This window comes from Miscanthus floridulus, chromosome 11, assembly GCF_019320115.1.
Source record: "Miscanthus floridulus cultivar M001 chromosome 11, ASM1932011v1, whole genome shotgun sequence".
NCBI classification, from domain to species: Eukaryota; Viridiplantae; Streptophyta; class Magnoliopsida; order Poales; family Poaceae; genus Miscanthus; species Miscanthus floridulus.
In genome coordinates this window covers 49,772,660-49,800,042 of record NC_089590.1, presented here as the reverse complement: position 1 = coordinate 49,800,042, position 27,383 = coordinate 49,772,660, and the positions used below count along the sequence as shown (strand labels likewise).

General features: G+C 42.7%; 2 protein-coding genes and 1 pseudogene across 2 annotated transcripts; 1 reads left to right on the top strand and 2 right to left on the bottom strand.

The window, feature by feature from the left end:
• Positions 1 to 2,311: 2,311 nt before the first annotated feature.
• Positions 2,312 to 5,157, bottom strand: LOC136491918 (5-formyltetrahydrofolate cyclo-ligase, mitochondrial-like). The gene is made up of 6 exons (XM_066488117.1): positions 4,851 to 5,157; positions 4,172 to 4,309; positions 3,947 to 4,108; positions 2,797 to 3,752; positions 2,514 to 2,610; positions 2,312 to 2,434 (listed from the first exon to the last, which is right to left on the bottom strand). The coding sequence occupies exons 1-4, from the start codon at positions 5,155 to 5,157 to the stop codon at positions 3,658 to 3,660; spliced, it is 702 nt and encodes a 233-aa protein (XP_066344214.1). The 3' UTR covers positions 2,312 to 2,434; positions 2,514 to 2,610; positions 2,797 to 3,657.
• An 806-nt stretch (positions 5,158 to 5,963) lies between these two features.
• On the top strand, positions 5,964 to 9,668 carry LOC136491917 (uncharacterized; annotated as a pseudogene).
• A 419-nt stretch (positions 9,669 to 10,087) lies between these two features.
• Positions 10,088 to 12,026, bottom strand: LOC136494562 (uncharacterized). The gene is made up of 3 exons (XM_066490714.1): positions 10,906 to 12,026; positions 10,480 to 10,810; positions 10,088 to 10,394 (listed from the first exon to the last, which is right to left on the bottom strand). Exons 1-3 carry the CDS (start codon positions 11,950 to 11,952, stop codon positions 10,258 to 10,260), a joined length of 1,515 nt encoding a protein of 504 aa, XP_066346811.1. The 5' UTR covers positions 11,953 to 12,026; the 3' UTR covers positions 10,088 to 10,257.
• Positions 12,027 to 27,383: the final 15,357 nt, after the last annotated feature.

Sequence of the window (27,383 nt, the reverse complement as noted above, 5' to 3'; positions counted from 1 at the left end):
GGAACCATCATGAACTCACATAACATGGTCACCATAGCAAGGCATGGTACGTGCCTACTAGGAAGTCCATCAACTCGGTGAGTGGTTCCTTGCAGAAGTTGTTAGGCTCGCCAAAAGTTACGGACAATCTCATTTGCAGGGGCTATGATGCCTAAGAAGGGGAGGGTGAATTAGGCTTTCTAAAAATGTACTTCTAAAACAATGGCCTCTAATTTCACCTAGTCAAAACCTATGCAATAAAACAATTATGTAGATGTGCAATTAAGGTTTTGTTAGGTATGTTGCTATCTCTATCATAAAAGAGTTATGCAATTTAGGTTCCAATCCTATCAACTAGTCTAGCAAGCTTACTTAGAGATACACAAATTAAATGCGAAAACTTAAATGAGATAGAGATGGAAACTCTCGTCGACGACTTTGTTATTTTTAAGGATATGGAGAAGAACTTTTAATATCCACGCGGATATAGATAATCCGAATCCGATTATGTGCGGATGCGGAATAGGATATGAGATCGGCAAAATCCGGAGGATGTGGACCACCCGCAAATTCTAAACGGATTATATGATGTTTAGAATAGGATATCTGATAATTTCTCTTTCTAGACTAAAACCTAGAGGAATTCGGGATTTAAAAAAGTTTGTGTTAGTGGAGAACTCTTAGTTTGTGATGTCGTTGTTTGATGTTATAAATTTTGAATTGAGATCTTGCTTGTTGTTAATTATATAATGGTTAATAACTTATCATTTATGAGTGAGGATAACTTGTTAAATGTTAATTCTGTTTGTGTGATAGCCACAACATGGAATGCAATATATGATTTTTGCCTAGTACTTGTCAAATCTTTACTAATATATTTTTGACAAGTATAAGATTCTCTAAGTATGCACATATTACTCGACTATTTAAATATGTATCCGATCTGTTTCCACTCCATATCCGTACTAGTTCTGATCCTATCCGACTCCGACAAAGAAAAACAGATTATGATATGAGAAAGGCATTATCCGCTCTGCTCTAATTTGTTTTCATCCTATATAGTTACATACATATTGCTCCAAATAGTCTAGTATGATAACATACTAGGTATATATATACTTCAATCGGGTCATATCCACCTTAATATTGAGATACGCACATGAGAGTAGCTACACCCTAAAAGTAGAGAGTAAAACAAGAAGAAAAAATAGAAGAAAGAAAAAGAATGCGGGCTTATTCATTCCCATGAGCTGGGTTGTTTTCATCCGTAGGCCCGTTGCTTCTCTACTGGGCCTATATAGGTTAGATCTCTCCCACAGGGAACATCCTCCCATTCGCCTCCACCGGCCACCGCCGGTTACCTATTTTCATACCTCTCTGGTCTCTCCCTCTCTCGTGGCTTTTCTCCTGGCGGCGACAGCTAGCCGAGCGGTGCCGCCCTCTTCGCCGGGCCCTTCGCCGGCGACGAGTATGCACCTGGTACGCCATTCCCTTCCCTTCCCGCTATGCAAAACCGAGCACCCCAAACCCTAATGTAAGCTATCTGAATCTGGTTCTGCCCAATTACATTACATTCATATGCATAACACCCTGTAACTTCGATTTTCCTTTTACGCAAAAAAAAAAAAAAAATCGGCTGTAGATATGTACGCCCATGTTCTATACTTTATCCGCCCTTGAATCCATCTATTTGTTGGTCATTTTGATGTGGTCCAGTTAGTGCCTTATTTAGGGGAGCAAGATTGATCTCAGTTGAGATATATATACGACTGGACCTGAGGTGTTGGTCCACTAGACTACTGGATTCAGGTTCTTTGCCGAGTGCCTGAGGCACTCGGCAAAGGCCAAATTGCACTCGGCAAAGCCTTTGCCGAGTGCGGCCCTCGGCAAAGAACACACGGCAAAAATTTGATCGGCAAAGTCCTCTTTGCTGAGTGTCTTTTATCGGGCACTCGGCAAAGAAAAGCGACCGTCACGGCACCGGTCCCGTTGACGGTCTCTTTGCCGAGTGCCAACCCTACAGGCACTCGGTAAAGATTTTTTATTTTTTTTAAAAAAAATTCTTTGCCGAGTGCCCCTGGCCGGCGCTCGGCAAAGTTTGATTTTTTTTTTAAATTTCTTTGCCGAGTGCCCTATGGCTGGCACTCGGCAAAGTTTGAATTTTTTTTTAAAAAAATTCTTTGCCGAGTGCCCTATGGCTGACACTCGGCAAAGTTTGAATTTTTTTTTTAAAAAAAATTTCTTTGCCGAGTGCCCTCTGGCTGTCACTCGGCAAAGTTTGAATTTTTTTTTAAAAAAAATTTCTTTGCCGAGTGCCCTCTGGCTGTCACTCGGCAAAGTTTGAATTTTTTTTTTAAAATTTCTTTGCCGAGTGCCCTCTGGCTAGCACTCGGCAAAGTTTGAATTTTTTTTTTAAAAAAATTCTTTGCTCCCCAAATGCATCATCAGGATGAATCTGCATCAAAACATTAGCCATCAATTCCAAAGGCTACACCTAAGAGGCAAAATATAGTACACCATGAGAATGATTCGACCTGCTCATATAAGAAAAAGACAGCAGTGGAGAACTTTGAGATGCCCAACTCACGATAGCACCAGTGGCAGACGGGTCAAGGTAAATAAGCACACACTCTGCAATTATAAAGGTTGGCAAGCTGATGACAACAGAAAGTTATATCAAACACTTGAAAGCTTGGTTTATATTAAAAAGACATAGAAACTACATCATGCATGTATCCTAATTGATGGTGTCCCTATATTGTGTGGCATATTTTCTAGTTCAACATGTTTTCATATCAGAAGAGAAAAGAAGCTTACCTAGGATCCATTTCAGCCATGCGAATAACTGAATCCAGTTTTGGTATGTCACGAATATCAGCAGAAAATAGCTTGTAATGCGTGCTTATTACTTCACCTTTTTCTGAAATAGATGGATAAGTTATTGCGCAGGCTACAGGCACATCAAGAAAAAGAAATGTCCAATTCTGTAACATGTAGTGGTCACTCTAACTTGCAATTCTACTTGAATCTGAAAGTAATATTTTGCAAAAGTTCATTATCCATTTTAAGTTTTGAAGTTCTCACAACGAGACAAAGAGAATTTTCTTCCAAACAGGACGGATCGGCTACCTCTGAAACCAAACGAAAAAGGAACTTTTTCTGCTATGGTAACTAGTACTTTATGCTTCTCCAAGGACCATTTATTTGCTACTATAAATCAGCGGATACACATTAGTGAGAACTTGACAAAAGGTGACTTGAATTTTCTGTATGGAATATAAGACTTGACTACTAGTACTGCTACTCAGTAAACAACACGTCTCCTTGTATGTGTTTAAACACAAATATCTGTGAGATACAACAGAAATAGGATAAGAGGCAGACATATAGTGAATAATTGACAAATAGATAGTTCTAAAAGGATATTTTAGTATAGTGCATGAAATTGTTTAGGAGTTTGGGTCAATCCAATTACAAATTGGAAGGACCCAACCTGCAAAAAGGGATGATACACAGAGAGATAGTTCAGTTGACAACGAATTGGTAACTGCAGCATACCTCTTGCTTACCTTTATACTTGATTTCTTACACAGAAAAATAAAAAATGGAACATTTCTATAGCACTGTATATCCCCTTGCCGCAAGGAGGGACTTTCACATCAAAATTGGAGTGACAAGCTACCCCAGTTCATGTGACGGAGCATTTATGAAGTAAATGATAGAGGACATACCAGGCAATAACAAAAGATCAACAGGGGAAGATGATGACAATACTGCAAGGATAAAAAGAGGATCAGAAGTAGTGAATACATGTAAAGTTAACCACCCCATGGATGCAGCAACTTATATACATTAGACAGGGCAGGTAGTGAATACATGTCAACTTTAACACCCCATCGATGCAGTAACTTATATATATAGATGTGGAGAAAGCTTTTTGCAGTAACATGGAAATGAAATTTCATACCATCTTCACGATCATTCCCGGTAGCATCCACAGGTGATGGTTCCAGAATGTTCATTGAATTCTTAACTAAATCATCCATGGTGGTGATTTTGAGCATCCACATATTACTGTTCTTATCCTCCACTCGAGGAACATAAAGATCCTTTGCCAGTTCCTCTTGTCCTTAAGGAAAACCTAATTGTTAGTGACAGAATCAGTAACGAGCATAACTACAGATGGACTCACCAGGATTCGATGATAGACACCCTTCTAGTATTTTTGATGTATCGACTTCTCGCAACTGCTGATAGCTTATATAAGCACACAACCGTTTGCTTGCTTTGAACCAAGCGGAATCTAAGATTGTAGTTTGAATAGCCAGATCTAGAAAAACAAGAAATTTTTTACCTCCAAATACTCAAATCAAACAACACAATGAAAACTTTGTCCCAGAAAGTAACAGTAGTATAGTATAGACATCTCCATACTAGTTAAGGTCTCTAAAGTATAGTCCACTTAGTTGCACTAATGTAAAAGCAAAGTTAGAGCACAGCAATCTTTAATTTTGCTAGTGCCTGCCCTGACGCTTTCATTATCTTAATTGTAAATACACCATTTATCTGTAGTAAGGAATCAAATAGCATTTCGCGTCAGGTTCTCAGACACGCCCCAACGTTACAGTCTCATGAAGTTGAAATAAAATGTAAAATCTACCGTGAAGTTACACAATTTTTTCACAACCCTTCTACTCCTAACTACTAAGCGTCCAGTCTGTGTCTTCGTAAAAAGCTAGCAAAGTAGCACGGGCAAAGCGCACTCCCTAGTTGGCAAATCGACGAACATGTGGTGACCAACACCCCCCAACAACCGCGTTACAGAACCGGAATCGAAGCAGACACACTCGAAGCAGGTCGCGAGGCATCACCTTCGCTGGCCGCGGCGTCGTCGTTGGTGGCGTGCACGGCCGCCGGGCTGCTCCGCGTGGCGGCGCTGCCTCCCCCACCTTCTGCCGAAGCTGACGCCTCCATCCGGCTGGGGCGCGGGGAGGGGCTGCGGCGGGCGGCGCGCGGCGTCGGCGGGGCCCGGTGGCTGGCGGGCGCGGCGCACGGGGAGTGGCTGGCGGGCGCGGGGGCTCTCTGTGTGGCTTGGACCGTGCCCGGGCGAACTCGCTTAAGTGTCCCCACCCGCCCTTTGCCGAGCGCCGGATTTGCCGAGTGCCCCGATCCGGTCATCGACATAAACAGGAAATTTCTAAAAAAAAAAATCAGAACCTTCTTTGCTAAGTGCCTTATCTTTGGCACTCGGCAAAGGCCCCTTTGTCGAGTGCCATGTCCCGATATTCGACAAAGGGCCTTTGCCGAGTGCCATGTCCCGATATTCGACAAAGTTTTTTTATTATTTTTTAGTTTTTGTCTCCCAATTTTTTGTGCAGCCCTTTTAAAGTACCAGGAACTCCTAATTAGAATTTGAGGATTTTTTTTGTGGCTTTTGATATATTTAGTTACTTTATTTCGTTTACTTGAATTTTTTCGAAAAATATAAATTTGAACTGTCCGTGGTACGAATAATGGAATTTAATGATTCGAAAAATGATAGTCATGTTAGTGAGTGTAGTGTGAGGCTGTAACAAGGAACGGACCCGAAATTTCGGACATCTTGTTCACGAAACGTGACCGCGAACTTACGTGCGAAATATTTTTAAATTCTATAAAAAGCAAACGAAGTCCCAAAATCATGAAACTTGTTGAGATGTCGTGATATCATATGTAGAGGTTGTGAAAAAAATTGAGAATGTTTGGTGCACGTTGTCACGTACGATGCTTACAAACCAGGACATCTCCAAATGTGATATCTAATATAGCATATAGAGATGTCCTGGTTTATAAGCATCGTACGTGACAATGTGTACGAAATCTTCTGAAAATTTTATCATAGCCTCCATATATGATATCACGACATCTTAACAAGTTTCATGATTTTCGGACTTCGTTTACTTTTTTATAGAATTTAAAAACACTTCACACGCAATTTCGCGGACATGTTTCGTGAACAAGATGTCCGAAATTTTGGGTCTGTTCCTAGATACGGTCTCTCACAACACTTACTAACATGACTATCAAATTTTGAATCATTAAACTCCATTATTCGTACCACGTGCAGTTCAAATTTTTATTTTTCGAAAAAATTCAAGTAAACGAAATAAAGTAACTAAATATATCAAAACGCCAAAAAAAATCTCCAAATTGTAACTAGGAGTTCCTGGTGCTTTAAAAGGGCTACACAAAAAAAAATTGGAGGCCAAAAACAAAAAAACAAAAAAAAAAACTTTGCCGAGTGTCGGGGCATGGCACTCGGCAAATGGTGTCTTTGCCGAGTGCTAGGCATAAGGCACTCGGCAAAGAGTGTTTTAAATTTTTTTTTAAAAAATTCCTCTTCGCCGAGTGCATCCACAAGAGCACTCGGCAAAGAAATTATAAAAATAAATTAAATCTTTGCCGAGTGCTGTGCCAGGGGCACTCGGCAAAGTATTTTTTTAAAAAAAAAATTCTTTGCCAAGCGCCAGATCTGAAACACTCGGCAAAGAATTAAAAAAAAATTAAATCTTTGCTGAGTGCCTAACAGCAGGCACTCGGCAAAGAAGGCCATGACCGAACGCCGTTTCGCGAGCAGCCTATGCCGAGTGTAGAGATTTTGCCGAGAGACTGGCACTCAGCAAAGAAGTCCTTTGCCGAATACCCTTGTTTGCCGAGTGCCCGGCACTCGGCAAATAACTCTTTGTCGAGTGTCCGGCACTCGGCAAATAACTCTTTGCCGAGTGCAATTCTTTGCCGAGTGCAGCACTCGGCAAAGAAGGTCTTTGTCGAGTGTCCGATTTTTGACACTCGACAAAGAATTTTACACTCGGCAAAGTCTCTATTTCGAGTAGTGACTTGGTCTTCCAAACCTGGGGTGTAACCTAATCAGTGCTCCCCATTCCTTGCGTTAAGACTTAAGTCTGCACCCGAATACATGATCAGCTGGATGCTTGCTATTGTTTTTGAACTGCAGTATATGTAAACGTGATGGAAGAAATGTCGCCTTGCTGTGGCTGTGTTACCATATCATTGTGTACACTATCTTATATACGCCCCATGGTCACACGTCCATCACAAAGTTTCTGTATTTTCTTATAGAGACACAAATGGCCGTCTCTGAATTATGTAGAGCTTAGCAGAATGCTTGGTTGGTAGGGTTCTATTAGATTTAGATGCAAACTCCCCTTAAACGGAAGTCCAAATTTTGTGATGTCAGCATTTGGACTAAGCCATGTCCTTCACATTTACATTGGCTAGTGTTCTTAGCTTCCTCTATAGAATTACATAGAAAATACTTCTGACATTGTTTGATTCACATTCTACCTTGTTGGATGCGACTAAAATCATACATGCCAAGGAGCCTAGCAAAATTCTCATAAGTGACTAACGATAGACTAAGTCACTTCCACTAGCTTTGCTGCTTGCATGTTGGTTTTTGTGTTTATGTATGCACACAAAATTGACCTCAGCGTTGTTCTCATTGTAAAGAATATCCTCCTTATGTGGTTATGCCTCACATATTTAGAGTTGATGAGTTGAATTTTGTTATTCAATCCTGAGTTGCATTTATAAGTGAGATATTTTAACTTTGTGTGATATCAAATTGGAAATCAGAGAATTTTTCAGTGTCTGGTGCAGTTGTTATGTATGCTAAAATGTTATTAGTTTCCAGAACTGCTCTTGCTGACTTTTGCTGAATCATATATAGCATGCTTTGCTGTTTGATATTGTTTGCTTTACTAAAATATCCAGTCTGTTAGTATTTGCCCACTGAATGTATTGTGCTTTTGATGCTTATATAGTTATATGTAACTTGTACTGAAACTGCGGCGATCCCATAATTATTGTGATATGCATGTTTTTAATTTCTGCTCATTTAAATTTAGGATTCTGATGCTTAGCCCCAATACTTCACAGGTTCCTTTCTGTCCTTATTAAGGGCCTGTGCAGTTGCTGTACTATACTAAGAGCATTCACTATTTTCAGCAGATTTTCGGGTAAGCATCTAAAGAATTGCTTTAACTAATTGGTGCATTCAATACTAAGGGAAGAAGTGGTTTTGAAAGGTCATCTCAATGGCAAACATAGTCTTATCTGGCATCTGTGCAAATTTGGAATCGTTAGTATTTTACAAGTTTGAATATGGCAATACTCAGTAAATGGAGTTGGAGAACTTACGGCAGATAAAATCAAACCACTTGAAGTTTTCACTTGATTTTTGTCATGCTATGTAAATGTTAACTTATGCTTGGAATATCCTAGGGTAAACAATCCGAATCATCTTCGACATCACATGATTTCAACTTTCAAAGCCTCAAAGGTATCCTTAAGCTAATCAATGGTGAAGAAACAAAACCTAGATTTTGCAAAATAATTTGTCAGCCTTCACCTTGGTCACATACAAACATGCAAGCGTGCAAAAACCATTTTTGTTTGGATTCATGTTTGTTACACAGCCACAAGACTACGATACATCATAAAACATCCAAAAGAGTGCTCCATTTGTATTATGATGTGATTTGCATAGAAGTATGGATTAATCCTACATGTTTTGTGAGAATGCAATGAGATTTCTGTCCTTAAGATCTTAGCTTAATGTAATATAGTTTTTATACCATTCTTCCAGGTCTTTTTCCCCAGTGTTCTGGAGACATGGCAAGGAGTCCAAGAAAGCGTAAGCTGGCAGCTCATGATGTTAGGTCAGCCTCTCATGCTGTACCTAAGAACTACAAGAAAACAAAAAGGTCAGGCAGGAAAAACGAATTGCGATCAACGTCAGAGGAAAAGGACTGGAAAAATGCCACATGCTCAATATGCTTGGAACGCCCTCATGATGTTGTCCTGCTCCTTTGTTCGTCTCATAACAAGGGTTGTCGACCATACATGTGTGGTACCAATTATAAACATTCCAATTGTCTTGAGCTGTTTAAAAATGCTTATTCGAGGGAGAAATCAGCATGCGAAATCTCAACTGCAGTGGAACCAAGTAACCAGAAGCCAAAGACAATGCTGCTTGCGTGCCCTATCTGCCGTGGGGAAGTTAAAGGGTGGACAGTGGTAAGTCTGCGCGGCGATTTCTGAACCGCAAAAGGAGAGCTTGTATGCATGAGGATTGCTCATTTGTCGGGACGTATAAGAGACTCAAAAAGCATGTAAGTCCAAGCATCGTTCATCAAAGGCTCGTGAAGTTGACCCTGCACGCTTGGCTGAATGGGAGGAGTTTGAAAATGAAAAGGAGAGGCAAGATGTAATTAGCATTGTCAGTGCTTTGAATCCAGGATCTGTTATCATGGGGGACTACATCATTGATCCAGATAGCGACATCAGCGATCCTTACAGCGACAACTCTCTAGATGATTTCGGTGACTCCACATCCTCAGATAGTGATGACGAAGGTTCTTATGATAGTGATCCTGTCCACAGAGACAGAGCTTATAGGAGAAATGGGGAAAGACCAAGTCGCAGTCTCACATACGTTGGGGGACTGCCTCGGAGGCCACTGCGGGTTGGTTTTGTCCACAGATCTTTGAGTCAGCCACGCAACAGTTAATATCAGGACATGACAGTTGGGAAATTGGATCAATTCTATTTTTTATGCACTATCTTAATGTGAGGACTGAGGAGGCAGATAACAGTAACACTATTATGAAGCTGATGCTGATGATATGGATTTGTTCTAGTTTGTTCTTCTGCAGATCTGGCAAACATGGGTTGAGTTTTTTGTTGGTTTTGTTGGACAATGTTCCTTCCTTTGATGTGCCCTTGTGCATATTAGGATGAAGGGGGAGCAAAGGGTGTGTGATGGATCATCTGGTTGTCATTCTCCTTTTCCATAAAGTAAAATTAGGAATAGGTTATCTTTATGGAAGAAGTCTGGTCAAGTCTGCGTCATTTTGCTAGAGAAGAGAACAAAACCACTCTGTAAATATCAGTCTCAGTTATCTTTAAACAGTCACTATATATATTTTTCCAATCCCAGTGGGCATTCTACTTTGTTGTTAAACTGTTTGTGTTCTCTGCACTCTTTGTTACTGGGTTTGCTACCACGAAGCAGATTGTCAGAAGCCAAGGTTTTGTCACGCTTGTAACTGCTCGAGTCGATATTCTTGGGGACCATTGTACATTCGTAATGACATAATCTACTTGGAACTTTACAGTAAAGGGCAGAGTGATAAATTCGAGTTTACAGTAAAGGGCAGAGTGATAAATTCTTGATTGTATCATTCATCACAAGGAAATACATCTCCTTCTCAAGAATCAAGATATGCCGATCGTCTTCCCTAGCAGCCACATTACCAGCGAGAACTCGATCATAAACAGCGCGTGCAGCCATGTCCGGTCGACGACGAAACCGAACACCGTGATCCCCGCCCGGTTGTTCTCCAAGTACGTCACTGCGAAAACGCCATGATCAGCTACAGCGTGTCACCAACACTGAACACAAACACAGCCAGAGCACGTGCACGTGCGCATGCTTACCTAGCGCCTGCCTCTTCTGGAAGGAGACGTTGGTGGCGTGGAAAGACGTGAACCTTGAGGTGTCCACGCTGTCCTCGCTCCGCCACTCGTCGTCATCGGACTCTTCGCCGGACGACGCGTTCGCCATCGGGAAGGGGCTCGTGGGCGCGTGCTGCTGCAGGCACGCCTTGCTGGGCGTCCTGGGGTTCTCCTGGTCACGGTCCAGGCTGTTGATGGTGGCGTCGGCGTGCCACGCCGCGGCGACGCTGGTGATCGCCTGCGTCTTGTGCGTGATCTTGGCCGCGCTGTGGAGGCAGACGAGCAGGCCCGTGACGAGGCTCACGGAGCAGAGCTGCAGCAGCAGGCGCATGGATGAGCATGTGACGATAAAAGAAAGATCATCGTTCTGAGCAGAGCATGCAGGGGCGCATCGTCAATGGTACTCACCGCGAGCTCGCCGGCGGTGACGAAGTTGACTTGCGCGTGGGGTCTGGTGGCGGCGAGAAGCGCAGTGAACTGGCTGGCGGTGACGAGGATGAGGGAGTAGAGTATGAACCTTCGGTAGCGGTGGCTGATCCGCTGCAGCTGGACGCGTATGCGTCGGTGCTGCCTCAGCACGGCGGCGACGTCGGCGCACTGGCCGAAGTCCCGAGCGAACCCCGTCATGCGAAGGATCTGCAGGTAGCAGATGGTGCGGAACAGCACGCACGCCATGAAGAACATGGCGGTGCGGTACATCCACGACGCCATCTCCAGCGCGCACGCCGCGGCCGACCACCAGAGCGGGAAGGGGGCGTTGGCGCAGTACCAGAAGACCTTGTACGCGGCGTCGGCCAGGAAGCAGGGGAGCACAAAGCAGGCGAGGAGGCGGAAGGACCCGGCGAGCTGGACGATGTACCCGGCGCGGACGTCCTGGGAGTCGTGGCGGAGGCGGTCCAGGTAGAGCAGCCGGCGCAAGCCTCGGCGCCGGACGAGGGAGTAGAGGGTGGCGTAGGCGAGCGCGGCGGAGAGCGTGAGCGACACCTGCACCTGCGTGTCGTAGGCGCGCCGCGGCGTGGCCGCGTGCGCGGCGGCCGGTACGGCCACGCCGAGCGCGGCGAAGACGAGCCAGGAGACCGCGGGGCTGGCGGCGGCGTCCGAGTGGTCGACGCACATCCACCGCAGGCCGGAGCGGAAGCTGCTGAGCTCGTCGCGCGCGTGCGACATGGACCGCGCGTACGAGCCCCGCCGCCGCAGCAGCGGTGTCGACGTGGACCCCGGTTCCGCAGCGGCGGCCGCCTTCGGCGACGTCGACGGCGTGTCCGCCATCGCTAGCCGCAGTTTCTTGGACCTCGCGTTCCTTCTTGCCGCAGCCTCCTCGTATCCTCGAATGGCTCTCGCGTTTAATTCGATGGTCGCCCTGGTGTTTCGGGGGAAGGTATTGCTAATGCTAGCGCATGCCTGTGATGGATGATTTATGGAGGGCAACAGATTTCGTAAGCCATGATGAATCATCTTGCTGGCTGTTGCTAGCTGCGATCGACGAGCTGAGCACCTGACTGGAATCTCAAATTTTTGGAAATGTTTGTAGCTGTCAGTTTGGCATCCGTTGAACATACGCCTATGACATATTTTTCTTGATCTAACTTCCATTAATGTCGGGCAGCACCGCAGCACAGCTAGCACTCGGAGCTTTCCTCAACGGCTCAACCATGCATCCACCCGTTTCATGGTTTTTGCACGCAAACTGTGGAGTACCATGCTGTTCGGTGCCGTTCTGAGTTCATATTGTCCAGTAGCAATAGCATGCAGTGCACAATTCACGCGAAACTCATACGAGAGAGACCTGTCAGCACACGGCTGGTCCCGAAATTTGCAATGCGTCCAAAGCCATTCTGCCTGGTGTAAACATGACGCAGGTATGCATTGAGCAGTGAGATAATTACATCCACGTTCACCTGTGTCCCTACTCCCTGCATTGTCACTTGCCAGTCAATTACAAAAATGGAATTCGGTTGTCTATTTGGAAGAGTGACAGCGAGATCAATTCTGCCTAGCTACTTACAGCTAGGCGGCTTCACTTCATTAGTGAAGCCATTATTTTTTATTTTAGCTCCATAAATAGCTTCATTGGTGGAGCCGAAGTTGTTTTGGTAAACCGTTTGGGGACAAAACAGCTCCACATATGGAGCTCCATAAAACATGCTCTTACATAACCCCGTACAGGGTCCACCAGGGCGAGATGAAGCCGAGTGAAGTCACTATTTTTATAATATAATTATTTGGTGTTATAGATGCTATTACTCTTTTTTTTTAATGTTGGTTAAACTTAAGATAGTTTGATTTATTGTGATTCTATGAAATGATTTACTATTTTTGAGATGGAGTTAGCAGTTCGTCTGTAATGTGGATCCATTTGCTTGGTACTATTTGGATTTACTAGCTCGAGTCCAAACAGTACCGAGCTGGATCCACGGTTTGTCAGTAATGCTCTTCATTTTTATTTGTTATTGGTTGCGTACGTGGATAGAGGTAGATACGATGACAAAATTGTCTTCTTAAAATTTATTAGTTGAGTTGAGATAGCCAGTGAGATAGTTGTTAGTTAAGGGCTCAGTCACTACTTACGAAAAACTTTTTTTAAAGGTGGTTAGAATGGGTTTGTCTAGGTAGCTGCTTGGCCCACCTTGAAAATATGTCTTAGAAATCAATGATTTTTAGAGACAGGTATTCAACCATCTCTAAAACTATATTTTATAGAATTTACAAATGGGAGGGAAATAGCAAAAAGAAAGTATAAATCTCAGGAGAAGCACATCAACCAATCTCCTGAGCTGTGTTTCACAAGTCATGTGATTTTCGTGCATGTGCGGCCATGGGGATTAAACTAAAGACCAGTTGATCGTTTCTGTGGCTTATAAGCCGGCTGATACTGTTTTGTTGTGAAAGAAAAACACCGTATCATGACTGATACGATCAAGCGAACATGATGATTGCTTACTACCGCTATACCTCAGAGACTTATGACTAAGTGGTTGATATAATCCTTTTGTATCACTTTACTTAATATTAAAGTGCATATTTGAGACCCTAAATGAATTTAAATAAAAAAAGTTTAAACTCAAAAGTTCTATACCTCTTGGAGTACTACAACTTTTGTGTAGGCCGTTTCTTCATCTAAGGCCATTGAAAAATTCTAGGAAAATATGAACTTTGAATTTTTTTTCATCTATTTTTTTTGGCTCTAAATGATTTTAAATGAAAAAGTAGTCAATTATAAAGTTGTTGATCTCTTCGTGTACTATGACTTTGATATAGTTTTTCTTCATCCGACTTGATTTGAAAAGGTTATAGATTTTACTGTGCTGCATCTAGTTTTAGAGCCGAACCAAATTGCCAACCGTCTTAAGAAATCTATTCTAGAGACGGGTGGAATTTCCAACCGTCTCTACAAATAGCCTCCTCTAGAAATTTCATTCTAGAGACAGTTGGACTTTCCAGTAGCCTCTAAAAATAGGGGGCATTTCTACATGTGGCTGGACATTCTAGCTTTTCTCTCTAAAATTGATTTCTAGTAGCAGATCAGCTCAAAAACTATTTTTAGAGTCGGTTCTTAATAGAGTCATTTCTAAAAAATCGTTTATGTATTAGTGAGATAACAATTAGCTTGGTCTGTTTAGATCCACCCGAGTACTTGAGCAGCTAACTATTAACTAGGTGCGTCTAAACATAGCTTGAGTTTGTGCATTGTCGCACTTAGAAAAACCTACGCGAAATCATAGATCCAGAGCATGTGAGGACATGTGTAGTACACTGAAGATATAAGGGCCGAGGTTCTTCGTTTAAAAGAAAACATGCACTTAAAATAAAAGGAGGAGGACTCAAACCTAGTTACACCCCCCCCCCCCCCCCTCACTCAGCTACTAAACACATGAAATAGAGGGGTTTTTTTAATATTTTAAATCCTTTTTTATTATATATTTTAATAATAATAATAACCGTGCCTAAAAAACTTTTATGGATCTAACCCTTTTGGTCGCGCCAGTCCGGCTAGCGTGACCAAATAACGCTGTCGCGCCACATGCGTTGGCGTCCCAAGATCTGCCACGGCCAACATCGTTTTCTACGTGGAAAACTTTGTCACGCCACTCCCGTTTGCGTGACAGTATTGTTTTGTCGCGCCATTATTAGGAGTGACGTGACGAGACTTATTTTAGAAAAATCATAACTCTTCAATATAATGTCGAATGACGATAATTTTTATATAAAAATTATAGCTCTCGACGAGATGTACAACTTTCTAGTTTTGAGCTTCTTTATTTGAGGATGTTAGATGCTTTTAAAAAATTCAGCAGCATAATAACTGCGTACTAGCGCTTGTCGCATTAGAAAAATAGTACTCAATATGTCCCAAATTATAAGACATTTTGATATTTCTAGATACGTAGCTTTTGCTATACACATAGATATACACTATGTCTAGATACATACTAAAAGCAATGTATCTAGAAATAATTTGGAATGGATGGAGTATATTTTTTGTATGGTGTCAAAGAGATCTACAAGTTTGTAGTTTTGAGATTTTACATTTGAGGTCGTTAAAATGCTCAAGAAAATAATATAAAGTTTCAGTGGCATATTAATCGTGCTCCCGAGCTTGCTGCCCCTTGAAAATTATATTTTTCTTCAAAGGTGTCAAATGAAGATACTTTTTATACTAAAATTGTAGCTATGGATGAGACCTACAAGTTTTTTGTTTTAAAGTTTTTCTATTTGAGATCTATCACATGATCAAGAAAATAATACAAAATTTAAGAGACATATTAATCGTGTATCATTGCTTATCTTTTTAGGAAAAATATCTGGGCGCAAGAAATGTACATTTTAATATTTGGGCGCAAAGGCCGTACATTTTGATTTGGCATGGTTGGCGACACACAACCAACCAACTTGCAAAAAAAAGGAAACAGGAAAAGAAATGCTAATCTCTACCACTAAAAATTAGCGATGGGAATCGTCGACCGACGTGCGATAAAAATTAGCGATGGGAATCGTTGACCGACGTGCGATACTCGCTCGTTTTCCCCGCACGCGCGTGATTTCCTCCCTGCTCTCTTCCCCGGCGCTCACGATCTCCTCCTGAAATCACGCATATCTTGTCTACCGATTCAATCATGTACAAAGGAAATCGCCTCCACTCACGTATAAAAGATCCGCGGCATCCTTTCTCATCGCTCCAATCAAGTACACAGGAAGCAGCCCTCGCCGTCGCTCGCCCACGCCACTGCCGCGCCGAGAAGGAGAAGGCTCGACGACAAATCGCCGAAAAGCAGAGCTCGACCTCGCCCGTCGTCGCTCTCACCGTCGCACTTGCCTTCGTCGAGCACCACGTCCGCGCTCTCTGATGTCGCTGCCGCAACGCCGTGCCGAGAAGGAGAAGGCCCGACCACAGAGAGCTCGACCTCGGCGTGCGTGCCCGCTCTGTTGTCCTTGCCCCGCCCTGAGCCCCCAATCCACGACGACGGATTGCCGACAAGGAGAAGGACCGCCGAGGTTCACGCCCACGCCATCGTCCTCGCTCCGCGCGCTCGCCCGCACCGCCACCTCCTCCAGATTCGATCGGCGTAGCAGTGCTGTACACTAGGTGCCCGCGCCCAAGGCCCAACGCGACGCGCTCGACGCCGCCATCAAGGAGCTCGTTGATCGAGCCATCCAAAGGTACAGTGTCTCTGATTTTTCTCGCCACTTGTGAAATGCAGCAGTATCAAGTTGACTTTACAATTCTAGCTCTTTATGTGGTGCAAATCTGAAACAACCTGCTGAATGTTCAAGGTGAAAGTGAAACAATACAAAAGAACACAGATTGATCTATTCTTGGTGATGGTGAAATCTTTAGGTAATGGTGAAATGATATGACCTTTTGTACCATATGTTCTGCGTGCCTTGTGTGCATACTGGTCCTTACAACATAATATGTGGCATGCTCTTTGCAGTAGTTATTTTCCTGTTGACTAAATATGTATGTTGTCTTACTGATCACTTATAAATACATGGAATTATGCCATCTAAATACATGGATTTATTGATTTTGAGCAGTCCTCATTTTTTTTATTTTGTTGTGCTTCTTTTTCTTTAACACAATCTATCTGTTTAATCAATGCCTCCATTCACTGCTCACTGTCTGGCAATTGGTATGCAGAGACACAAACAAAACGAAATATAAAGGAGGAAAATGATCTCAATTCAGTATAGATTTAGGACCACGTGTATGCAAGTGCAGGCACATAGTTCACCTCAGAGAGCACCTTAGGAAAATAATAATCACATATAATCAATAGATGCTGTGAAGAAGGTAAATATGCAGAAGATGGTAAGTAAAGACAAGCATTCAAATTGTAAAACCAGTAAGTTCAGTCATTGCAAATAAGAAGAAAGAACCTTTTTGTTGCCATACTGGATCGTAGATTTCTTTAAATATGATACTATATCTATAACAGGGGACAATAATTTATTAAATGGCAGTCTTTAGTAGGAAAAAAAATGAAAAGGGCACAAAATGCTAACATGGTTGTTGTCAAATTTTTTAGCCTGCAAATCAGTGAGTACTCAAGTTCCAAGATAATGAGTTACTACATAGTACTTGCTTGTGCCACTACTGCAACTATAGGCCATTATTAGACATTTGGATATCTGCAGTGTTATCTCTGTCAGTACTGCCAACATTTTCCTTTCTTTTTTTGTTATCTCAGGGACCAACCTTGTTTGGGGGATACACCGTCTGAATCCATGCACCAATCGTCGAGTGTTGGCATGCAACGATCATAAGAAGCAGAAACTAAAGCATGGTCTGCCCACAGCCAAGTAGTCAGGTATATGAAATAATGGTCATTCCCTGAATATTTTCCGGATTATAATTTTGTTGTTTAGTGATCATCATATCTGCTTGCAGAATTTCATTTCTACTTACAATTACAAATTTCTTCAAATAACAAAGATAGACTTCACTTTTTTCTACTCTGGATCATCTTGAGTGGTAGAACATTTTTCTGTTTCATAAGGTAAGACCAAAAGAGAAGATGCTCTCTGTGTGATCGAAATATATCTGAAAGCATCTAGGCCCCTAATTGGGTTTCGGTGATTAATGACAATACGTGATTACTACGACTAACGTGTGTTTTGCAGAGCCAATTAAGCTAGGTCATTGTAATGGAGATCGATTAGGCTATCATGGTGGTCATGCCCCTATGATGAAAATCATTTCGGTTTTCAAAGGATGGACGACAAGGTTAAGGATGGACTAGTTCTAAGTGTCGTTTGGTATTGATGAGACATTTAGAGTAGTTTATGATTTTGTTTTTTCTTTGGCCGTACTATTAAGGGGGTATGGACGGGTAGCTTGACCTAGGTGAGTCTAGTGAGTTAGGTGTGGTGCACATTTGCTAAATCTAGCGCTAGATAGCTCCTAAAAAGCCCTTAGATCCATTGGAGCAAACTTTATTCACGTATGATCGAGAGTTGGAAGTGAATGGAGGGTCAAATACTGACCGGACGCTGGCTCTGAGGTGACCAGACACTGGCGCAGAGTCCGGTCAGTTCATTTGATCAAGGTGAAATCGTCTGGTGCAACCGGACGCTGAGAGGTGAAGTGATCGGACGCTGGTCCCAGCGTCCGGTCGACTCCAGTAAGGTTCCAGAGAGGAAAAATCACGACCGGACGCTGTCCAGCGTCCGGTCACCACTTAAACACTGGAGTTCGGGGAGAACAGACCGAAGCGTCCGGTCACCTCGCAGAGGCACATAACGGTTCGTTTTTCAGCCATGGTTATAAATACTTCCTCCATTCGTGTATAGGGGTACTTTTGCTCATTCCAACAGCTAAGAAACACCTTTGTGAGTGCCAAGAAAAGTAAGGTCCTAGTGAGGTGATTGAGATTTGAGAATCCCAAAGAGAGCCCTCATTAGTGAGATCAAGAGTAGCAAAGTGTGCATCCACCCTTCTCATTAGGCTTGTCGTGGTCAAGTGAGAGTTCATGCTTGTTACTTTTGGTGATCGCCATCACCTAGACGGCTTGGTGGTGATTGGGAGCTTGGTGATCATCCGGCAGAGCTTGTGGATGACCCAACTCAAGTTGTGAGCGGTTGTGGGTGATTCACTACGACGGAGTGTCAAAGAATCAACCCGTAGAGAGCACTTGATCCTTGCATGGATCAAGGGGGAGCTACACCCTTGCGCGGGTGCTCTAATGAGGACTAGTGGGGAGTGGTGACTCTCCGATACCTTGGCAAAACATCGCCGCATTCCTCCTTCTCTCTTTACTTTGAGCATTTATTTTGAGCAATTCAATTCTTGCCATTTATATTCATAGAATTGCCATGTCAGAGTAGGATTTGAACATAGGTTGCTAAACTTTTGTGCGATAGATCAATAGAAACACTTTCTAGGCATAAGGGGTTAATTGAGCTAACCATAGGACTTAATTATTATAAAAAAAAATTTAGAATTAGCCCAATTCACCCCTCTCTTGGGCATCTTGATCCTTTCAATTGGTATCGAAGCCTCGTGCTCACGTATTTAGGCTTAACCGCCTAGAGAAAGATGTCTCACGGGGATGGACCTCCTCCTATCTTTAAGGGGGATGATTTTCCATATTGGAAAATCTACATGGAGGCGTATCTAGAAGCTCTAGATATTAGAATACTTAGAGCCGCCTCACAAGGCTTCCCAAAACCCCAGGATGCTACACACCTACAAGGCGATGAGGTGAATTATGAAAAATAAAATGCAAAGGCTCGAAACACCATCTTTAGAGGCCTTTGCAAAGATGTGTTCAACAGGGTGAGGAACCACAAAGACGCCCATGCACTATGGTCGGACGTTTGTGCACTCCATGAGGGAACTAAGAGTGAGCGTGAGGAACGCTATCATCTTGTCATGAAAAAGCTTAACTCTTTTGAGATGCTTCCTAAAGAATGTGCTAATGAAATATAATCATGCTTGAATGTTCTTGTAGAGGAAGTCAATGGGCTTGGACTCACTCAAATGCAACCATCCGATGTTGTAAAAAAGATCTTGAGTGTCCTCCCCATTGATAAATATGGGCATATTGTGACCGTGCTTCATCAAGGTGATCTTTCCACCGCTATACCAACACAAATCTTAGGAAAGATCAATGCTCATGAGATGTACATGCACATCACACCTCAAGATGGCTCATCCTCTAACAAGAAGAAAGACAAAGACTTGACATTCAAGGCTAGCCAAGAGAAGGGCAAAGCAAGACTTGAGTATAAGAGCTCAAGTGATGATGCAAGCCTTGCTCTCATTGTGAAAACAACCGCCAAGATGCTAAAGAAGCTCAACAAGAGTGGCATCAAGTTCAATGGCAAGAAGAAGTTCTTCACAAGCTCTAGAAGGAAGCCAATCTCGGAGATGGATTGCTACAATTGTGGAGAACTTGGTCATCTAGCACATCAATGCACAAAGCCCAAGAAAGACAAGTACAAGAACAAGTACAAGGGCGAGTATCAGCGTAACTCTTCTGTCGGGACTAAGCCACTCTCAAGTTGTCTCTAATCATTCTCACTTGTTCTTGTGCGTCTCTAAGGATATCGTGTCCAAACACTTGAGTTTCACCAGTCTGATTCTAGAACAAAGGCGTTCTACATTTATGTCCATACAACGCCTCGAAAGGTGCCATCTTGAGACTCTTCTGGTAACTGTTGTTGTACAAGTACTCAGCATATGGTAAACTCTTGTCCCAGCTATTACCATACTGTAGTGCATAAGCTCTCAACATATCTTCCAAAATCTGGTTGATCCTTTTAGTCTGTCCATTAGTTTACGGGTGGTAAGCAGAACTGAAATTCAACTTTGTCCCCAAAGATCTATGTACTTTCTGCCAGAATTGCAATGTAAACTGAGTGCCTCTATCCGACACAATTTTCTTGGGAACACCATGTAAGCACACTATTCTTTCCATGTACAACTCTGCTAGCCTTGCACCCGTATAGGTAGTCTTGACTGGTAAAAAGTGAGCAACCTTGGTGAGTCGATCCACTATTACCCATATTGAATCATAACCTCTTTGAGTGCGGGGCAAACCTACGATAAAATCCATACTAACTTCTTCTCATTTCCATTCAGGAATCTTCATTGGTTGTAGCAATCCTGCAGGTCTTTGATGCTCAGCTTTCACTCTTTGACAAGTGTCACACAAAGCCACATACTCTACCACATCTCTCTTCAAACCATACCACCAATACTTCTCCTTGAGATCCAAATACATCTTCGTACTTCTGGGATGTATAGAATAAGCACACTCATGGGCCTCTTGCAGAATTGCATCACGAATAGCCTTCACTTCAGGTACACATATCCTCTTTCCGAACCAAAGAGTACCATTCTCATCCATCCTGAATCCTAGTGCCTTTTCAAGCACAACATTCTTCGCTATCTCTTTTACTTTTTCATCCTCCAATTGACCTTTGCGTATCTCTTGCTCCAATGTAGGCTCTATCACCAATTCCATTACATTAGTGACAAGACTCAAGTTGAGATACTCCATTTTGGCACACAACTCTACTGACATAAATGTCATCTTAAGTCCATTAGCATAACTCTTCCTGCTAAGTGCATCAGCTACGACATTTGCTTTTCCCAGATGATAATGCACTTCCAAATCATAGTCTTTGATCAATTCTAACCAACGACGTTGTCTCAGATTCAGATCTGATTGGGTAAAAATATACTTTAAACTCTTGTGATCTGTATAGATATCACTCTTATGCCCAATTAGATAATATCTCCAGATTTTCAAAGCATGAACCACAACTGCCAATTCTAAGTCATGAGTAGGGTAGTTCAACTCATGCTTCCTCAATTGTCTAGATGCATATGCCACCACTCTTCCTTCTTGCATAAGAGCACATCCAAGGCCCAAATGGGATGCATCGCAATATATAGAGAAGTTCTTGCTTAAGTTGGGCAAAATCAATACTAGAGCTGTAGTCAATCTCTTCTTTAGCTCATCAAAGTTTGCCTGGCATTTATCCGACCATACAAATTTAGCATTCTTTTCCAATAGAGCTGTCATAGGCTTAGCAAGCTTGGAAAACCTTCAATGAATCTCCTGTAGTATCCAGACAATCCCAAAAAGCTACGAATCTCACTTACATTGGTGGGTGGTTTCCAATTCAACACATCTTGTACTTTGCCTGGATCCACTGCTATTCCACCATTGGAGACAACATGACCCAGAAAAGAGACCTCCTTCAACCAAAACTCACACTTGCTCTGCTTAGCATACAACTTATGTTCTCTAAGCTTTTGCAAGACTAACCTTATATGTTCAGCATGTTCTTTTTCGGTCTTGGAGAATATCAGTATGTCATCAATGAATACCACCACAAATTTATCAAGAAACTCCATGAACACCTTATTCATCAGATACATAAAGTATGCAGGTGCATTGGTCAATCCAAAAGACATAACGGTATACTCATACAAGCCATACCGTGTAGTGAATGCTGTCTTGGGTATGTTCGAGTTTTGAATCTTAAGCTGACGGTATCCTGAGCGAAGATCAATCTTGGAGAACACATAGGCTCCTCTTAACTGATCAAACAAATCATCAATCCTAGGCATAGGGTATTTATTCTTGATTGTAACCTCATTAAGTGAACAGTAATCCACACACATCCGTTGACTACCATCCTTCTTATCCACAAAGATCACAGGTGCCCCCCATGGGGAAGAACTAGGGCATATGAAACCTTTTTCTTGCAACTCTTTTAGTTGTTTCTTAAGCTCTTCTAATTCATTAACCCCCATTCTATATGGACGTTTAGTTATTGGTGTAGTTCCAGGTAATAATTCAATAATGAATTCAATGTCTCGGTCAGGTGGCATACCTAGCAAGTCATCGGGGAAGACATCCGGGAACTCCTCCACAAGACGATCTTGTTCAATGGCATCACCATCCAACTGATTCACAGTGGCTGTTAGCTGAGCTTGCACTACCACTTCTACACAAATTCTATCTCCATTGGGTGATGTCACAACAACAGATTTCTCCTGACACTGAATTACTGCCCGGTGTTGTTTCATCCAATACATTCCTAGAATAAGATCAATTCCCGCTGTTCTCAACACAATAGGTTTCACTTTGAAGTCTACCCCCTTAAGGAAATGCTAGTTGAGGGACTCCAATAAGAAGCGGACATACTACCTCCTGGTGAATTTACTAGTATGGGTTTTTTCATGGCACATAAAGGTATGCTATTCATTCTAACAAAAGCTTGGGAAATAAATGAATACGAAGCACCGAAATCAAAAAGTACTATAGCAGAGATAGAGTTGACGCTGAACGTACCCAACATGACCTCGGGTGTCTCCTGAGCTGCATCAGACGACACATAGTTCACCTTCACAGTGTGAGGTGGTCAGGCGTTGAACTTCTAGTTGCCAGTCTAGTTCTAAGGAGCCTGCTAGTTCTGCTTCGTTGGACACTGATGAGCATAGTGACCTACTTCTCCACAGCGGTAGCATGCATTGGGGTTATTGGGTGCACCACTCTTCACAGGAGCATTGTTGGGCATTCCCTAGCGTGTTGCTAGATTGCCTGTCTGTTGTAGGGGACGCTGATTACCATACTGTTGCTAAAACTAAGGGCGTTGCTGGAATTGATTACACTAAGGATACTGACCACGGTTTCCTTGGTTAGATGATCCTTGATTCCTCTACTGAAAACCCTACTAGGGATAGGCACACGGATGGGTGTTGCTTCTAGAAGCTTGCCCTTGAAGTCTCCTCTTCTTGGCTTCCATCTCTTTGCGCTTATCGTCAATCACAATAGCACGGTTCACCAAAGACTGAAAGTTTAGATAGGTGTTGGACATCAGCTGGAGCTACAGGCCATCATAAAGTCCCTTGAGGAAGCGGCGCTGCTTCTCCTTATCCTCAGCTACATCATTTGGAGCATAGCATGACAGTTGAGCAAACTTGTCATGATACTCCGCCGCAGTCATGGATCCTTGCTTAAGGGATCTGAATTCCTCTTGCTTCAATTCCACCAGTCCATCGGGGATATGATATGACCAGAAGTTATCCTTGAATTCCTGCCAGGTGATAGCAGGAGCGTTGTTGGGGCGTCCATACTGGAAAGAATCCCACCAATCCTGAGCTGCTCCCTAAAGTTGACCAGAAGCATACAACACCTCAAGATCATTGCATTGTGCTATGTTAAGTTGCTTCTCCACAGCATGCAACCAATCATCTGCCTCCATAGGGTCTGAGGCATGGGTGAACACCGGTGGGTGACCCTTCATAAACTCTCCATGCTTATCTCTGACCTGAATAGGCAGTGGTCCTCTTGTAGGTTCGTTATCCAAGCACTACATCATAGCTTGCATCAACTGCGCTTGTATTCCCATCAATTGTTCCATAGTCACTGGTGGCGGTGGTGGTGGACTTATGAGAGCATCACATCCACGACCACGGCCTCTGACTCTTCCTCCTCTTGCGGCCATCTGCTTTCCAACAAATGTGCAAAATTTTAGAGATTTCCCATTTATAGAGAGCTTATAAAGATAAGGAACAATGCTGAAAATTTTCTGGACAAGATTTAAATACAACAGTTCAGTAAATCTATTATAACTCGAGTTTCAGAGATCCAACAGAGGTGTACCAAGAATGGTTGGAAAACTTAGGAGATCAGCTACAACTTTTATTTAGATCACTTTTACAGATTCGGACATACACATGGTCAAAAATAGAGCTAAACCGAATCTGTTATGGGTTCCAGTCTGCGCAGAAACCTCAACTTGTGATAGCTAGATCTCACAAACCTGAACAGCTATTGATGTGATTCCAGAGACATTGGAAAGGTACAGAAGTCTAGATATCTCCACAAAAAATTCAGAATTTATGGCAGCCCAGATTTCGAGATACAAAATAAAGAACATAGGCTGCTTCAGAAATCAGCACAACAGAGATAAGATAAAACAAACACATCTACATTAAGAACATCATCTAAACTTAAGGTTCAAACCTAGGGAAGTTGTCGACATGCCCACAAACCTCCAGCAATCAAACAAACTCCAAATCATCCAAGTTCACAATTAAAAACATCTAATCATTAAAGTTCACAAGACCAAACAAGACTAGACATGACTTACGAACTAACAACATTGTAACATTAAACAAGGCACCTAACACCTATGGGGCGGTGTCAATCATGGTGAACGACCGGTGCTTCTTCTTGTAGATCGGTGGCTGCCCAAGTTGAACACGTAGTTCATCAACTTGCTTCTGGAGGCGTCTCTCGACCCTCTGTGATGCACACAACTCTCCCTTGACTTCATCTACCCCCTGCATGTCATGGACATGCTGCACTGTTGCTTCCAGAGTTGGGTCACTCTCTGGTGGTGCCAAGACCTGCCAGTTACCCTCATGATCATTGCGAGGAAGGAACCTAAAATGATCCTCCCTCATGGCCTCAAAACGATGACCATGGTAGTAGATGTAGGCGTCCTACGCTGCATCTTCCATGCCATCCAATGCATGGGCCCTTCTGGCAGTGGCACAGTGGACAGTCTCCACCTCATGTCCATTCTTTATGTCATTCCAAGCAGTGACAACCAGCTCTACCTTCTAAACGGTTGCCTCCAAAGGAAGCTGGTACCCTGCACAATGATAGCTGATGGAGGCATGCAGATCAGGGTAGTAGTCATCCAGCACATGAGTAAGGAGGGTGTGGTAGTAGGCCATCTCCGGGGCTAGCTTGAAATAGTACTTGCACATCTAGCCTATCTCCTCATCCACCATAGGGACAGCTAGGGATGGCACAGGTGTAGGTGAAGTAGTTGATGACTCCACTAGGGTAGCTATAGTAGGATAGATAGGTGCGACAGCTGGAGCAGGAGCAGGTGCAGGTGTCGAGGTAGCCATCTCCTCATCATCGGAGATGATCACAATCTCCTTCTCCACCTGTGGAGCACGGGGGGTGAACAAGGCACGGTAGCCTGCAGTGCTGAGGCAGGGGGTCTTCGGGTTATGAGACATCTATAGATTTAAAGTGAGATAGAATTAGAATCAACAATTTTATATAATAGATTAAGGTATGAAAAGCATAAATATTTTAATAAAATAACAAGAATAAGACAGTAAGCATGAAACCAGAGGAGCAAAGATGCTAAAACGACCATTTCTAACTAGGCTTGCGTCCTACAGTCAACACGGCTCTGATACCAATTTGTCACACCCAATTTTAAGGATAAAATTGAATGGACTAAACTCATGTGTGCCCAGGGATTAGTCACACACACAAGTTGACAAATCATATAAAGTATCATCACGGTGTATCTTACATCACGATTAATAACAACACATAGTCTTACACAACACAACGAAAGATAAAATGTAAACTCTCTCGTGGAACTCCATCATAGGGAAGGTCAACTAGTTGACCACAAGCCTAATAATCCTTAGGAAACTCCTCATACACGTTGTCATCTATTACCCATCCGGGATTTTTTTATCCAAATATAGAAAGTAAATAAGCGTAAGTACTTCCCGTACTTAACAAGATAACATGAGGTTATGAAGCTCAAAAAGGATGACACAGGTTTACTGCAGTTAGCACTTTTAGTAAGTCCAAATTTTATTATCAAGTATAATCAAGTTATGCTTAAGCTCCCATTTAAACCCACATAAGCAAATATCAGAATCATTTGCATCATATTATCATTGTATACCATCATAAATGAACCACAATGAGTAACCAATTATTCTGTGAGTTTTCTGGGCCGCTCGTGACCGTGAGCACGGCTGTTATAATAGTTTGTAACCCTCTGCAAAGGTGGTGCACATTCACCGTGAGTCGTGATTCCCATATGCCCGAGTTAATTACTCCCATGTCACTGCCAAGGTGAGCGGGTAGGGTACACTATAAAGCCATTTCATAGGTTTCTCTAACAAGTTAGGGCTGCTAGGTTTCCTCGGTAGGCAGATGTAGGAACCCCCCCTTTCCTATGGCACATATCCATCGTGGCTATACACATAGGAACAGAGGCAGCCCTATACCCAACATGGCAAGCCCCTTTTGTGCCATAAAGGTAACCTCTAACAAGCTAGAAAAGGTCCTATTACTGAGCTAAAGTCAGAGCCATATGACTCTCACGGTTGCACTGTTAGTCCCAGCTTTTGCCGACAGATAAGTCCTTATAGAGGGCCAAGAGCAACATGATCGAAAGTCATTTGCTCCTTTGCCCTATGGATTAGTTGTTATAAAGCATGTTTTACCTTTAGTTCCATAGAACCATTAACCATTGTATAGACCATGTTCAGTTAGAGCGCTAGCAATTTACCCATATGCAATTAACCCAAAGGAATCAAGGGAACATGTCATCAAATAACTAGGATGTCCTTATGGTTATCAAAGTTAGACACATGCACATGAGTGAATGATTAAAGTGAATAAGACATCAAGATAGGCCCATGCTATACTTGCCTTGGTTAGCAAACTCCTGCTGATCCTACTGGTCATCAAAGTACTCCTGGTCACCAACGTTCTCCTCACCGTCTGAACATGACCAACACAGCAACATACAACATTCCAGGAACATTCATGCAAAACAAACAATACTATAGTTAGAACAGTACACCAATAGTATAGAAAAACAAATTAAAATGTTTATGAAAAGAATCTACGTCTCGCTATGATCATGGCAACGCGAAGTTCACGAAAAACGGAGCTAATACGCGAAAGTTATGATTTAAACGGGATTTCCTATAGCAATTTATTTAATCAAATCTAACCATGAAATTTAAAAGTTGCAAACATGATTAACAGTGGTACTAACATGTAGATTATGAAATTACAAAACTAACACAATTTGAACGAGTTGATTTGGAGCTAAAATGACGATTCTATGAGCAAAACAGTGCA

Coding starts and splice junctions, on each gene's coding strand:
- LOC136491918 (XM_066488117.1), bottom strand. CDS start 5,157: ATGACCGGATCGGGGCACTCGGCAAATCCGGCGCTCGGCAAAGGGCGG. Junction 4,310..4,850: donor CGACGCCGCGGCCAGCGAAG/GTGATGCCTCGC, acceptor TTGTTTTTCTAG/ATCTGGCTATTCAAACTACA. Junction 4,109..4,171: donor GTGTCTATCATCGAATCCTG/GTGAGTCCATCT, acceptor GTTTTCCTTAAG/GACAAGAGGAACTGGCAAAG.
- LOC136494562 (XM_066490714.1), bottom strand. CDS start 11,952: ATGATTCATCATGGCTTACGAAATCTGTTGCCCTCCATAAATCATCCA. Junction 10,811..10,905: donor TCACCGCCGGCGAGCTCGCG/GTGAGTACCATT, acceptor CTGCTGCTGCAG/CTCTGCTCCGTGAGCCTCGT. Junction 10,395..10,479: donor CCAGAAGAGGCAGGCGCTAG/GTAAGCATGCGC, acceptor GCGTTTTCGCAG/TGACGTACTTGGAGAACAAC.